This window comes from Mustelus asterias, chromosome 8 (assembly GCF_964213995.1).
Source record: "Mustelus asterias chromosome 8, sMusAst1.hap1.1, whole genome shotgun sequence".
Taxonomy (NCBI): Eukaryota; Metazoa; Chordata; class Chondrichthyes; order Carcharhiniformes; family Triakidae; genus Mustelus; species Mustelus asterias.
Genome location: NC_135808.1, coordinates 23,407,818 through 23,422,935, shown reverse-complemented (window position 1 = coordinate 23,422,935; position 15,118 = coordinate 23,407,818). Strand labels below are relative to the sequence as shown.

The 15,118-nt window shown below is 47.9% G+C and overlaps 2 protein-coding genes across 3 annotated transcripts in view; one reads left to right on the top strand and one right to left on the bottom strand.

Annotated features, from left to right (window-relative positions):
* Positions 1-15,118, top strand: part of LOC144496924 (class I histocompatibility antigen, F10 alpha chain-like) — a 329,140-nt gene that overhangs the window by 278,167 nt on the left and 35,855 nt on the right. The gene's annotated exons all lie outside the window — the stretch shown is intronic.
* On the bottom strand, positions 942-12,613 carry LOC144496927 (class I histocompatibility antigen, F10 alpha chain-like). Of its 2 annotated transcripts, XR_013498470.1 has the most exons (9): positions 12,442-12,607; positions 11,756-12,016; positions 11,159-11,431; positions 9,801-10,064; positions 7,493-7,597; positions 6,875-6,907; positions 6,557-6,604; positions 2,013-2,411; positions 942-1,932 (listed from the first exon to the last, which is right to left on the bottom strand). XR_013498470.1 is itself a non-coding variant. In XM_078217548.1 (8 exons), the coding sequence occupies exons 1-7, from the start codon at positions 12,503-12,505 to the stop codon at positions 6,558-6,560; spliced, it is 1,047 nt and encodes a 348-aa protein (XP_078073674.1). In that variant the 5' UTR covers positions 12,506-12,613; the 3' UTR covers positions 942-2,411; position 6,557. The 2 variants fall into 2 exon arrangements, 1 of the variants encoding a protein (XP_078073674.1); XM_078217548.1 differs by having other exon boundaries at positions 942-2,411; positions 12,442-12,613.

Genomic DNA, 15,118 nt, shown 5'->3' with positions numbered 1-15,118 from the left:
ATGCCGCCTTGACTACCTTCTCCACCTGCATTGCCACTTTCAGTGACCTGTGTACCTGTACACCCAGATCCCTTTGCTATCAATACTCTGAAGGGTTCTGCCATTTACTGTATATTTCCTATCTGTATTAGACCTTCCAAAATGCATTGCTTCACATTTGTCTGGATTAAACTTCACCTGCCATCTCTCCACCCAAGTCTCCAACTGATCTACATCTTGCTGCATCCTCTGATGGTCCTCATCGCTGTCCGCAAATCCACCAACCTTTGTGTCGTCCGCAAACTGACTAATCAATCCAGTTACATTTTCCTCCAAATGTGAAACTTGAAGTGATGTGAGAAAGAATTGTGTGGACAGATGTGTGTGTGTAAACTTCCTGTTAGTGAATGAGAAAAGGCTGTGTGAATGCTCTGTGTTGCTGTTCCTTCAGACCAGCTCCAACTCTGTGTTTTCCTCAAAATGGTGAGGTCTAAAGGGGGAGAACAGTTTAAAAGTTTTTAAACTGGGAGCTTGTTGCCGTTACAATGAAACTCTGTTGAAATGGGTGAAACATGTGGGATCTCTAATCCAGATACAAATTCACATCTGTCAGAGTGGGGTCATTTTTTTTAAGCTTTAATGGTGTAATTTCAAATTCAGGAATGAATTGAAGGTGATTGTTCATGGATTATTCTTGTTTTTAAAATCTCCATTTAAAAACAACCCTGGGGAACAATTGGGACTTTATCTTCTAATCCATTTTGCTCCAAGGTTTTTATTCGGAAGTATCCAGTTTGAATTGGTGAATCCACAAGAGATGAAGAAATATCTTTGTTCTGCTGAAACCGCCATTACTCTGAGAACATTGTAACCCAGTCACTTTCTGAAATCGCGGTGACAGTGAATTCCTTCACCAAACGTGTTTTAATTTAGAATTAACCCATTCAGCTCCGAGCAGAATAAACCTTTTCTGTTGTTTTAATAACACACACACACACATACAGGTAACAATTGTGTCCAATACTGCAAAGTGTAACAATATTTCCAACAGTGACAAGAATTCGAAATTTACCGCGATCTGACATTTGGAGTTGCAGATGACAGTTTGATACAAAAGCTCTGATATTTCAATAATGTTTGTTATTTCCCCAGACAGAGTGCTTGGGAATGGGAGATGTGACACAAACACACTCACCAATGAATAACAGACATGAAGAGAAAAAATCAGGAAAGGGCAGAAGATATTGGAATTCATGAGTTCAATACAGATGAGATTCGCACCCGATTTCTCACACATTGCGGCGCGAGGCTGAATAAAATACTTGACTACATTTAAAACCTGTTTTGAACAAAATGAGCGAGCCCGCGGCGCAATCATCTGGGCTCTCGTCTCTGTGGCCTCACGGGAGAGGTTCACTCCAGCGAGAATCACAACAGGGACCAGACCCGATGCCTCGCTCGTGGATCCAGAAGCCATTGAAGCCACCCCGAGAGGTTGGGGGGAGTGCCTTGCGGGCAGTGCCAGCCTGGTATCTTCGAAGTGCGCACCAGGCAGTGGGAGTGGGAAGGGTGTGGAGCCTGATTATTTGGAGGGGGGCTCTACTGGGGTGGGACCAACCTGTGGTGATGGGGGCGGGGCGCTGCACGCTATGCATTTGCAATTTGGGGTGTGGGGGGGCTACTGCCACTGAGTATTTGCCATCAGTGAGAGAAGTAGCGGGGGCTACTGCATTGCGATCGGTGGTGGGATGGACAGGGAAAGTCGGTCCGAATTAGGGGGAGGGGGGTCACGGGGTTCAATCTGTCCCAGAGGCGCGGTTTGGTCTGTCCGGACATGTAGGGTGTCACGGGGTCAATTGGTCCGACCATCAGGGGTTGCATTAGGCCACGGACCGCCGTGGCAGCTGGGGAGTCCGTGTTTAGGCCATGGAGGTCTGGTGAAAGCAGCAGAGGCTGAGTGACAGGTCTCTCTGCAGCTCAGAGCAGAGGGACCTGCAGATGCGCAATGGTGTCCTCTGCTGCTTTCAGGCAGCATTCTGGTTATTTAAGACCTGCCCCCTCCCCCTACAAGGGTGAGAAACAAGTGCATAAGATTGTAGATTTGGATACGCCTGAAACACGGATCAGAAACTCTCCCATTTTCATGCTCTTTCTGGACAGAGAATATTTTTCATAAGATCGCCCTCTAGTGTCTGTGCAGAATAAGCAGCTCAGATCAGAATAGCTCAGAAAGTGCAGCTCCAGATATAGCAATTACTTCCAAACCATCATCACAGTTCCATTTAAACAGAATCACATATGTGGAGCTTGAATCAGTCGGTCGCTGTCACCTTGATGAAATCACATCTTCCCTCATTCTCTCATCCTCTCCCGCTGCTGTTCTTGGGAACTGGTGTTCCTAGATTACAAACCCTGGAATGCACTGGAGGGCACTGGGGATGAGAAAGAAAAACTGAGGCAAAGCCAGCAGAGCTGGAACACACCCAACAAAACCCATCAGACCCCCACAAAAACCAGCAGCAAAATCCATCAGACCCCTCACGCCTAACAATGCAGAAACCTGGAAGAGATACTGAGAGAGGAATACTGGGAAAGGAGAGGGGGCACGACAAAATACTGGCAAGAAAAATCAAGGAACCTCCAAGGATGTTCTTTAAGTACCTGAAGAGAAAAGGATAAGGAAAGAGTAAGGCCTGGTGGACACCAATAAGATAGTCTGTGAGAGAGGAGGGAGAATGTGTTGAGGTTGTGAATAAATACATTGCCACTGTCTTTGGGAAACAGGGAGCAATGCTGACATTGCAGTTAAAGAAGAAGTGTGTGAATTACTGCATCAGATAAACACTGTAAGAGATGATGTATTCAGGGATTTTATAACTTTGAAAGATGGTAAATCACCGGGTTAAAAGAAGCAAAGGAGGGAATTGCAGAGGCTCTGATCATCAGAATCATTCCTCCCGGGCTACAGGAGTGTGGAAGAAGATTAAATGACTGCCAACATTACACCATGGATTGAAAAGAGAAGGGGCAATCTGAGTAATTATACACCAGTTAGTGTAACTTCGGCAGTGGGAACATTGTTGGAACCAATTATGAGGAACGGTACAAACCTTCATCGAGAAAGGCACAGATTAGTCGAGGGAAGTTAGCGTGGATTTAAGGGGAGCTCATCTCAAGCTTTCTGACTGAAAATTTGGAAGAGGTGAGAAGGAGGGTTGATGAGGGCAGTGAGGTGGACAAGGTCAACATGCATTTTAATAATGCTTTGGACAAGGTCCCACATGGCAGGCTGGTCAGAAATGTAAAACTCATCGAGATCCAAGAGACATTGACAAATCAGACCCCAAATTAGCTCAGTGGCAGGAAGCAAAGGGGTAAGGGGTTGATTGCGACTAGAATGATGCCCATGATGTGGAGATGCCGGCGTTGGACTGACCATCACTCATCTGACGAAGGAGCAGTTCTCCGAAAGCTCGTGATTCCGAATTGGATTTTAACCTGATGTTGAGAGACTTCTCAGACCTAAACAAGACTTCTTGTTACCAGTGGGGGTTCCACAGGACCCAGCACTCACACCCTCACTTTTTGTAGTTCATGTGAATCATTTAGATTCAAATGCAGCGGGAATGATAAAGAGTTTACAGAGGTACAAATATTATCTGTGTAGGTGTCAGTGAAGAGGAAAGCTTCAGATTGCAGGAAGATAGAGATGGCCTGAGCAGTTGGGAAAAGCATTGGAAAATGGAATTCAATCTGGAGCAGTGAGAGGTGATGGATTTCGGGAGGATGAACAAGGCAAAGGGATTCCCCAGTAAATGGGAGGATAATGAGTAATGTGGAGGATCAGAGGGATCCAGGAGTGCATGTCCACAGATTGGGAAAGTTTTCAGGACAGGTTAATTACATGGTAAAGAAGGTACATAACATGCTTTTCTTTCATCAGTTGAGACAGACAGCAGAATGGTTTTGCTAGAATTGTAACAACACCAGATAGACGACAGCTGAAGCACTGTCTGAAAGGATGGTAGACGCAGAAACTCTCACCACATTGAATCCATTCTTGGACGTCGAGTTGAAGAGCTGTGATCGACAGAGCTACAGATCGAGTACAGGAGGTGATATTAAGCAGGAGAGTTCTTCATGAACAGGAAGGGATATGATGGGCTGAATGGCCTCGCTCTCAATCATAAATATTATTTCCTTCAACATTCCAACCACACACCACCAGCAAATCCCATCAGACCTCCAAACACCAGCTAAACCCAGCAGACCCCAAACACTAGCAAAACCCATCAGACCCAGATTTGTGGCATGGTGGACAGTGAGGAAGGTTATCTCCAATTGCAGCGGGATCTTGATCAATTGGGCCAGTGGGCCGGCGAATGGCAGATGGAGTTTCATTTCGACAAATGCGAGGTAATGCATTTTGGTAGATTGAACCAGGGCAGGAGTTACTCAGTTAATGGTCGGGCGTTGGGGAGAGTTACAGAACAAAGAGATCTCGGAGTGCATGTTCATAACTCCTTGAAAGTGGAGTCACAGGTGGACAGAGTGGTGAAGAAGGCATTCGGCATGCTTGGTTTCATTGGTCAGAACATTGAATACAGGAGTTGGGACGTCTTGTTGAAGTTGTACACGGAATTGGTAAGGCCACACTTGGAATGCTGTGTGCAATTCTGTCGACCCTAATATAGAAAGGATATTATTAAACTAGAAAGAGTGCAGAAAAGATTTACTAGGATGGTACCGGGACTTGATGGATTGAGTTTTGAGGAGAGGCTGAATAGACTGGGACTTTTTCTCTGGAGTGTAGGAGGCTAAGGGGTGACCTTCTAGAGGTCTATAAAATAATGAGGGGCATAGACAAGGTAGATAGTCAATATCTTTTCCCAAAGGTCGGGGAGTCTAAAACTAGAGGGCATAGGTTTAAGGTGAGAGGGGAGAGATGCAAAACTGTCCAGAGGCGCAATTTTTTCACACAGAGGATAGTGAGTGTCTGGAACAAGCTGCCAGAGGTAGTAGTAGAGGCAGGTACAATTTTATCTTTTCAAAAGCATTTAGATAGTTACATGGGTACGATGGGTATAGAGGGATATGGGCCAAATGCGAGCAATTGGGATTAGTTTAGGGGTTTTTAAAAACATATAAGGGCGGCATGGACAAGTTGGGTCGAAGGGCCTGTTTCCATGCTATAAACCTCTATGACTCTATGACCACAAACACCAGCAAAACCCATCAGACCCCCGAAACACCAGCGAAACCCATCAGAGCCCCAAACAGCAGCTAAACCCACAAAAGCCCCTAACACCAGCAACACCCTTCGGAGCCCCAAACACCAGCAAAACCCACAAGAGCCCTAAACACCAGTTAAACCCATCAGAGCCCCAAACACCAGCTAAACCATCAGAGCACCAATCACCAGCTAAACCCATCAGAGCCCCAAACACCAGCAAAACCCATCAGACCTCCAAACACCAGCTAAACCCATCAGAGCCCCAAACACCAACAAAACCCATCAGATCCCCAAACACCAGCGAAACCCATCGGACCCTCAAACACCAGCAAAACCCATTAGAGCCCCAAACACGAGCGAAACCCATCAGAGCCCCAAACACCAGCTGAACCCATCAGAGCCCCAAACACCAGCTCAACCCATCAGAGCCCCAAACACCAGCAAATCCCATCAGACCCCAAACACCAGCAAAACCCATCAGACCCCCAAACGCCAGCAAAACCCATCAGACCCCAAGCATCAGCTAACCCATCAGAGCCCCAAACACCAGCTCAATCCATCAGACCTCCAAACACCAGATAACCCAGCAGAAACCCAAACACCAGCTACACCCATCAGAGCCCCAAACACCAGCTAAACCCATCAGACTCCCTGACACCAGTTAAACCCATCAGACCCCCAAACACCAGCAAAACATATCAGAGCCCCAAACACCAGCAAAACCCATCGGAGCCCCAAACACCAGCAAAACCCATCAGACCCCCAAACACCAGCAAAACCCATCAGATCCCCAAACACCAGCTAAACCCATCAGGACCCCAAACACCAGCTAAACCCATCAGAGCCCCAAACACCAGCAAAACCCAATAGAATACAAAACACCAGCGAAACCCATCAGACCACCAATCACCAGCTTAACTCCTAAACTCTACTCCACGCCCCAAACATCCAGCTAATGATCAGACTCATCACAAAACACGACTAAAATAAAAACCTGTGGGAGCGGCACAGCTCAGTGACCAACTTCAGGGAAAAGTCTGGGAGTTACAAATTCCTTCAGGAAATTGAGCAGCTCAGAGGAGGCTGTCCAGGGTGAGATGTTTCCGGATGTCTCGACACCTCAACACCCACAATGTCTCCACCCTCAGACTGTACAGGAACAGCCGTCTCCAGAAGGCCAGTCTCAAAGCTCAGTGTTGGATTGGATGAGCTGCTCTTTAGTGACTATAGAGCGAGAGACAGACACTGAGCTCACAGCCCACCCACCAGATTGTACAGCTAAATCCAGCGGGAATATCCCAGTTAGAAGGATCAGCTCCCAATATTTATCAACACAGTTCATACCTCAGGTACTTGTGGAGGATCTGGATGAGGAATCCCCATCATCAGAAGCTGTTAAAGGAAGAAGAGGTGTTAAAACATTGTTCAACATCAGAGAGACAGAGGCAGAGACTGTGAATATGATAAAGAGAGAATGAGAGAGACAGAGAGACACAGAGAAAGAGGTTCTCACACACCCATACTAACGGCGACACACAGAAGCCCACACACCCACACAGAAACGCACGATGCACGCACACACACACACACAAACTAACGTTGAAACAGAATGAACAATGATGTACACAGTTGCACAGGGACAATGTTTGATGATCAGCTTACTATTTGCAGGATTGTAGTTGCTCTTCCCTCTCCCTGTAAAACATGGAATGCTCAGTGAGTGACGAGACTGAGAGAAAATCAGAGACAGAGGCTGGAACTCTCACTCGCACTGAGCCCCAACAACACAATTCTGAACCCTCACTCCCACCACAACCAGAGACCCTCACTCCCATCCTGACACAAGACCCTCACTCCCACCCTGACCCTGGACCATCACTCCCGTCCTGTCCCTAGACCCTCACTCTTAGCTGAGCCCTCACTGATACCCTGAACTCCTCACCCAATTTGAGGCCCTTCCCACAATTCTCAGACACTCATCCTTTATCATGAGCCCCTTACCATCCCTATCCCAAACCTGCAGCTCTTCCACCCACTCTGTACAACCACCAGCCCCCCATCCCCGCCCCCACACCAATCTGAGATCCACAGCCTGAGCCACCGCCACCCTGGAATACTCTCCCAGAATCCCTGCCCCCAGTGAGCTGTCATCCGGTGGCTCTGACATCCATCGTTATGAAATGATTCGAAAAGCTAGTCATGGCACGAATCAATTCCAGCCTCCCGGACTGCCTGGATCCACTACAGTTCACCCACCGCTCTTTTCCCTCCAATTCCTACCTTTCTTGTTGTAGATGACGACAGCCACAATGATGAGAGCGATGAGCACGAGGACCCCGACCACAATCCCGACAGTAACAGCAACCTGGGAGCGAGACTTTGGTTCTGTTAGAGAGAGAGAATCAGAGAGACTGAGTGAGTCAGGGAGAGAAAAAAGTGAGAATCAGAGAGACAGAATGTGAGAGACTGAGTGAATCAGGGAGAGGGAACAGTGAGACTCAGAGAGAAATAGAATGTGAGCGAGTGGGAGAGAATGAGAGAGAGGATGAGCAACTAAGAGTGAGGAAGAGAGAGAATGAGAGACAGAGAAAGATCAGAGAGACAGAATGAAAGAGTGAATCAGAGTGAAAGAAAGAGAAATGTGAGAGAGAATCAGAGTGAGAGTGAATCAGGAAACACAGGATATACAACATAGAAAATGGCCTTCCGGCCCATCTAGTTGATACTGGTATTTATGTTCCACTTGAGCCTTCTCCCATCATTCCTCATCTAATTCAACCATTTTAACTCTATTCCCCTTTCCCTCATTTGCTTGTCTATCCTCCCCTTAAACTATACTGTTCAGTTCAGCCACCCCCTGTGGCAGCGAGCTCCACATTCTCATCACTCTTTGGGTGAAGAGGTTTCTCATGAATTCCCCATTGGGTTTCTTGTATTGATGGCCACTGGATATGCTCTTCCCACAAGAGGAACACTCTCGATGTGTCTGGCCTATAAAAAAAACTTTCCTAATTTTAAATCCTCGATTCGGTCAACCCTCAGCCTTCTGTTTTCCCGAGAGCAGAGACCCAGCCGGTCAATCCTTTCCTGAGATGTCCACCCACTCATTTCTGGAATCATCTCTGTAAATCTTCTCCACACTCTCTCCCCTGACTCTATATCCTTTTTATGAAATGGTGACCGGAACTGCACACGGTCTTTAAATGTGGTCTAACCAAGGTTTGATACAGATTTAGCAATAAAATCACTACTTTACAATTCTATCCCTGGAGAAATCAAACCTGGTTTTCGATTGTATTTTGTTTATTGTCTAACCTGTAACTCTATGTTTACTGATTGGTGTATTTGTACATCAAGATCCCTTTGTTCCTCAACCCTCCCTATTCATCGTTAACTGAAAAATACCTCACGTTTAACTGTGCTGAACTTTATTTACCAACTATTTGTTCAAGTTTATTCATGTCCTATTAATTTATTCCAGTTCTCCTCAAAATCAAATAATTCTCCCAATTTGATGTTATCTGCAAATTAAGAAATGGTATTTTTGATTCCAATATCCAAGTTATGGAGTGTAACTTGTGAACAGCGGTGATCCCAGCACTGATCCTTGTGGAACACTTTCTGTAACTCTGAAACACCCTTTACTCACACTCTCTGTTTTCTGTCCCAAAGTCAGTGAGTGATCCATTCTGTCACTCATCCCCTAACTCCACATGCTTTCACCTTGTCAATCAGTCCATCACGAACCCCCTTTTCTATTACATTAAAAAAATTATATGATATTATATCTATTACATTACCATTGTCTATTCCCTTTGTTACATCCTCAAAAAATCCACTAATTGGAGTAAAACAAGATTTTCCATTTCAAAATCCATGCTGAATATTCATTGTTATAGTATTTGATTCTAGATTTTCATGAATTGTCTCCAATAGAAGGAATTCCATTATTTCTCTGAATACTGATCTTAATCTGACTGAAGCAAACTTCCAGGATGCACTGGGTCCAGTCCTACTGTAATATTTGATGTGATTTATTATTGTCACATGTATTGGTACACAGTGAAAAGCATTGTTTCTTGGATACACCAGGCTCTCTCCATCCTCTGATATTCCACGGTGCCCAACCTCCTGTAATATCCCAGGATACACCAGACCCTGACACACTGCAACATCCCAGGATACACTGGTTTTTGTCCTACGAGAATATCTCAGGATACACCACGGTCTGTACCACTGCAATATCCCAGGGTTCACTGGGATGTGTCCTACGAGAGTATCTCAGGATATACCACGGTCTGTACTACTGCAATATCCCAGGGTTCACTGGGCCCCACCATACTGTAATATCCCAGAATACACCAGGCCCAGACCTACTCTTGTGTCCAATGTTACACCAGGTCCAGTGCGATCCCAATATCCAATGATACGCTGTATCACGTTGCACTGTGGAACCATGATATATAACGCATTGAATAAGATTTATTTCCCTCTCTATATATCCTGGGTTGACAGCTCAGCACTGACCCTCCCTCCTGTGATCCTGGTCTGAGGCTGGGTCCTCTCTAACAGTGAGAAACAGTCTTACCGTAAATCACCACCAGTGTCTCCTTCATCCCGCTGTGTTCCACCCGACAGGAATACTCGGCCTGGTCCTCTGGATCAAACTCGACCCATTTCCGGATCTGGTAGGAGCTGTCGTGATTGGGTAAGATCCCACTGGACAGAGTCTCATCAATCATCACTCCGTTTCTCCACACATTCACCTCGATGGCTTGAGGGTAAAACCCGGTGACGGCACAGGACAGCCGGTTAGAATCACCCAGACGGGTAAAGGACACGACGGGGGCAACTGAGAGAGAAAGAAAGAGGAGTCAGTACAGGAACCTCGAGATAAGAGTCCCGGCATCACCCCCTTCACCGACTCTCACTCCCCCTCACTCACCGACTCTCACTCCCCCCTCACTCACCGACTCTCACCCCCCCCCACTCACCGACTCTCACTCCCCCCTCACTCACCGACTCTCACTCCCCTCACTCACCGACTCTCACTCCCCCCTCACTCACCGACTCTCACTCACCGACTCTCACTCACCGACTCTCACTCCCCCCTCACTCACCGACTCTCACTCCCCCCTCACTCACCGACTCTCACTCCCCCCTCACTCACCGACTCTCACTCCCCCCTCACTCACCGACTCTCACCCCCCCTCACTCACCGACTCTCACTCCCCCCTCACTCACCGACTCTCACTCCCCTCACTCACCGACTCTCACTCCCCCCTCACTCACCGACTCTCACTCCCCCCTCACTCACCGACTCTCACTCCCCGACTCTCACTCCTCCCTCACTCACCGACTCTCACTCCCCCCTCACTCACCGACTCTCACCCCCCCTCACTCACCGACTCTCACTCCCCCCTCACTCACCGACTCTCACTCCCCCCTCACTCACCGACTCTCACTCCCCGACTCTCACTCCCCCCTCACTCACCGACTCTCACTCCCCCCTCACTCACCGACTCTCACTCCCCCCTCACTCACCGACTCTCACTCCCCCCTCACTCACCGACTCTCACTCCCCTCTCACTCACCGACTCTCACTCCCCCCTCACTCACCGACTCTCACTCCCCCCTCACTCACCGACTCTCACTCCCCCCTCACTCACCGACTCTCACTCCCCCCTCACTCACTGACTCTCACTCCCCCCTCACTCACCGACTCTCACTCCCCTCACTCACCGACTCTCACTCCCCCCTCACTCACCGACTCTCGCTCCCTCCCTCCCTCACCGACTCTCACTCCCCCCTCACTCACCGACTCTCACTCCCCCCTCACTCACCGCCTCTCACTCCCCCCCTCACTCACCGACTTTCACTCACCCCTCACTCACCGACTCTCACTCCCCCCCCTCACTCACCAACTCTCACTCCCCCCTCACTCACAGACTCTCAATTCTTTCTGTCCGTACTCCAGGTATTTCCTCAGCCACTCGATACACTCCACCTCCAGGTAATGTTTCCATCGCTGAATGTCGACTGTGCTCCTGTCCAACTTGTTTTTGGTGATCTCTCCCCAGGGCACCGGGGTCACCCACACCATGTGATCCTTGTCGAAGCTGATAAAATCATCTCCGTCCCATCCCCTTTGGTTGAATCCACTCGTGGTCCCATCATCCCTCAGGTCACAGCCAGTCATCAGCTGGTAAACATGGATCCCTAAGGATCAGAAACACAAACAGCCAATCAGAGACAGTCCCAATGGGCGATCCCACCTGCACAGCCAATCAGAACTAGTCTCACTGGGCGATCTCATCCTACCAGCCAATCAACATCAAGTACTCTGCCCCCCCCCCCCTCACACACAGCCAATCAGAGCCAGACCTCCCTGGAAACAATCCCTCCACACATTCACAGCCAATCACATTTCCTGTCACATCTCCAATCGCAGCCAATCAGCCTCTGGCTCCCGGTTCCTGATCCACTCTGGGTTTCTCCTCATTCCCACCTGGATCCCCGGGTGCTGGGAGAGTGAGCACTCACCTCCTGTCTGGTTGGTGCGGGTCATGAGCAGTGGAATAGTAAGTTTGGAGTACATCTCCTGCTCCTGTGCGAGATCCTTCTTCCGCTCCCAGGCTGCCGGACCCTCGCTCTCCACCATCCACTGCTCCCGGGGGATCAGCTCCCTCCGATCGCTGTCGTACAAAACAAACTGGACACCGTCCACATAACCGACAGCCACAAACTCCGGGAAACCCGGGATCGGAGTCATTCCCGTGAAGAAATACCGGAGAGAGTGAGAGCCTGGAATAGAGAGAGAGAGAATTCAGGATAGACACCCTAAAAACACCAACACCCTCACACACACACACACACACACACAGAGATCAGGGCATGAACCCCAAAACACTGATTCCAAACCGAGAGCAAGGCCTCCACCCAGCCTGACATTGCCCCTCTCACACCCCATCACTCAGTGACCCAGGGTTAATGCCCCAGTACCCAGCCTGGCATTGCCCCTCTCACACCCCATCACTCACTGACCCAGGGTTAATGCCCCAGTACCCAGCCTGGCATTGCCCCTCTCACACCCCATCACTCACTGACCCAGGGTTAATGCCCCAGTACCCAGCCTGGCTTTGCCCCTCTCACACCCCATCACTCACTGACCCAGGGTTAATGCCCCAGTACCCAGCCTGGCATTGCCCCTCTCACACCCCATCACTCACCTGCAGACACCTCTCCACACAGAAGGACCAGCTCTATCAGTCCAATCATTGCTGCTTCCCTCATGTTGGGAGAAACATTTGGAGGAAACTCTTTTTCAAACAAAAGGCCATTTTCTCAACTCACTCCTTCTGTCTTTCCCTGTTTACACTGAGCCTCAATCTGATTGGACACAAAATAGGATTTAAACCAATCAGAATAAAGAGATTCAGTGAGTCATCAGTCTCCGGCAGAATAGAAACAAACAGGTTGAGAAACTGCCTCAATGAGAACTGTCCAATCAGATAAACTCTGGGGGATAAAAACCTCTTTCATTTAACCTCCTTTTATTATTCTGGTGATCGGAACCCTCTCCAACACCAATCTCCCCTTCCTGAGGTGCGGTGTCCAGAACTGAACACAGTTACTTCAGACAGGCTCTGAACAAAGACTCTGTGAAACTGAAGCTTCACTTCCATCACTTTGTCTCCCATCCAGACACAATCAATGTTCCATTAGACAGGTTGGTGAAATGGGCAGACACAGGGCAGCTGATATACAATCCAGTGAAGTATTTGAAGTGATGCAGTTTGAGCAGAAGAATGTACAGAGGTAATGTAAACTGATTGGTACAGTTATAAAGGGATTGCAGGAACAGAGAGACCTGAGTGAGTATGAGGCTGGCAGGAAGGTGTGATGAGACTGTGAAAGAAGCATCTGGACCCCATTGCTTTATAAATAGAGGCACAGAGTACAAAAGCAAGGAGATCACGCTGAACATTGATAAAATATTGATTAGATCCCAGCTGGAGAATTGACCCCACTTCTGGTCATAGTGTTTTAGGAGGAATATCAACGTATTAGAGAGGGTGCAGAGGAGATTTGCTGGAATATTATTGGAGATAAGGGACTTCTGAATGACACTGGGACAATTCAATGTGTTGGGAAACGCATATCTTTCATAAAACATGGAAACATATTGCATTGTCCGGATAGTTGATACTGACTTGGAGTTTTTTTCTCAAAAGAGGGCCATAAATACCCCTTGGACAGGGAGCCAGCCTGCCTTCACCTGACCTGTATGGTACTTGAGGAAGAGTTGTTTGCTAGTTTTGAACTGGATTCACTTTAATTGCTGGGTAATAAAACTGAAAAGCAAAGTCTCGTGGTGTTCTGGAAATCACATGGCAGGGAGAAACTTTAAGTTTTGAAACTGCTGGTTTGAATTGAATTGGGGTGCCATGATGGCACAGTGGTCAGCACTGCTGCCTCACCGTGCCAGGGAGCCAGATTCAATTCCACCTTTGGGTGACTGATTGTGTCTGCATGGGTTTCCTCTGGGTTCTCTGGTTTCCTCCCACAGTCCAAAGATGTGCTGGTTAGGTGGATTAGTGATGCTAAATTGCCCCTTAATGTCAGGGGGTTTAACAGGGTATATATGTGAGGTTACAGGAATAGGGCCTGGATGGGATTGTTGTTGGTGCAGGTTCAATGGGCTGAATGGCCTCTTCTGCTCTGTAGGCATTCCATGAGTCTCTTTGGGCAAAAAGTTGGAAAATGAAGGCAACGCAACCTGATTCTCTCTCTGTCTTGCCTCAAGTTGTGTCTGGTTAACAACCTGCTGCCAGAGAATCCTCATCTGAGTGTAACCTCTCTGCATTTTGGACCTGCAAAGCTGAAACAGGAAGAATTGGTCCATAGAAACACAGAAACATAGAAGATAGGAGCAGGAGGAGGCCATTTGACCTTTCGAGTCTGCTCCGCCATTCATTACAATCATGCTGATCATCCAATCCAATAGCCTAATCCTGCTTTTTCTCCATAACCTTTGATCCCATTCGCCAAGTGCTTTATCCAGTTGCGTCTTGAATACATTCAATGTTTTAGCATCAGCTACTTCCTGTGGTAATGAATTCCACAGGCTCACCACACTTTGGGTGAAGAAATGTCTCCTCACCTCAATCCTAAATGGTCCACCCTGAATCCTCAGGCTGTGATCCCTGGTTTGGGACTCCCCCACCATTGGGAATATCCTCCCTGCATTTACCCTTTCTAGTCCTGTTAGAATTTTATAAGTCTCTATGAGATCCCTCCTCATTCGTCTGAACTCCAGCGAAAACAATCCTAACCTAGTCAATCTCTTCTCATACATCAGTCCCGCCATCCCCGGAATCAGCCTGGTAATTTTGCTGCACTCCCTCGAGAGCAAGAACATCCTTCCTCAGAAAAGGAGACCAAAACTGCACACAATATTCGAGGTGTGGCCTCACCAAGGCCCTGTTTACTTGCAACAATAATGTGGAGATGCCGGCGTTGGACTGGGGTAAACACAATAAGAGTTTTAACGACACCAGGTTAAAGTCCAACATGTTTATTTGGTAGCAAATGCCATTAGCTTTCGGAGCGCTGCTCCTTCGTCAGAGTGGAAATCTGCTCTCAAACAGGGCATTCAGAGACACAAAATCAAGTTACAGAATACTGATTAGAATGCGAATCTCTACAGCCAACCAGGTCTTAAAGATACAGACAATGTGAGTGGAGGGAGCATTAAGCACAGGTTAAAGACATGTGTATTGTCTCCAGACAGGACAACCAGTGAGATTCTGCAAGTCCAGGAGGCAAGCTGTGGGGGTTACTGATAGTGTGACATAACCCAACATCCTGGTTTAGGCCGTCCTCATGTGTGCGGAACTTGGCTCT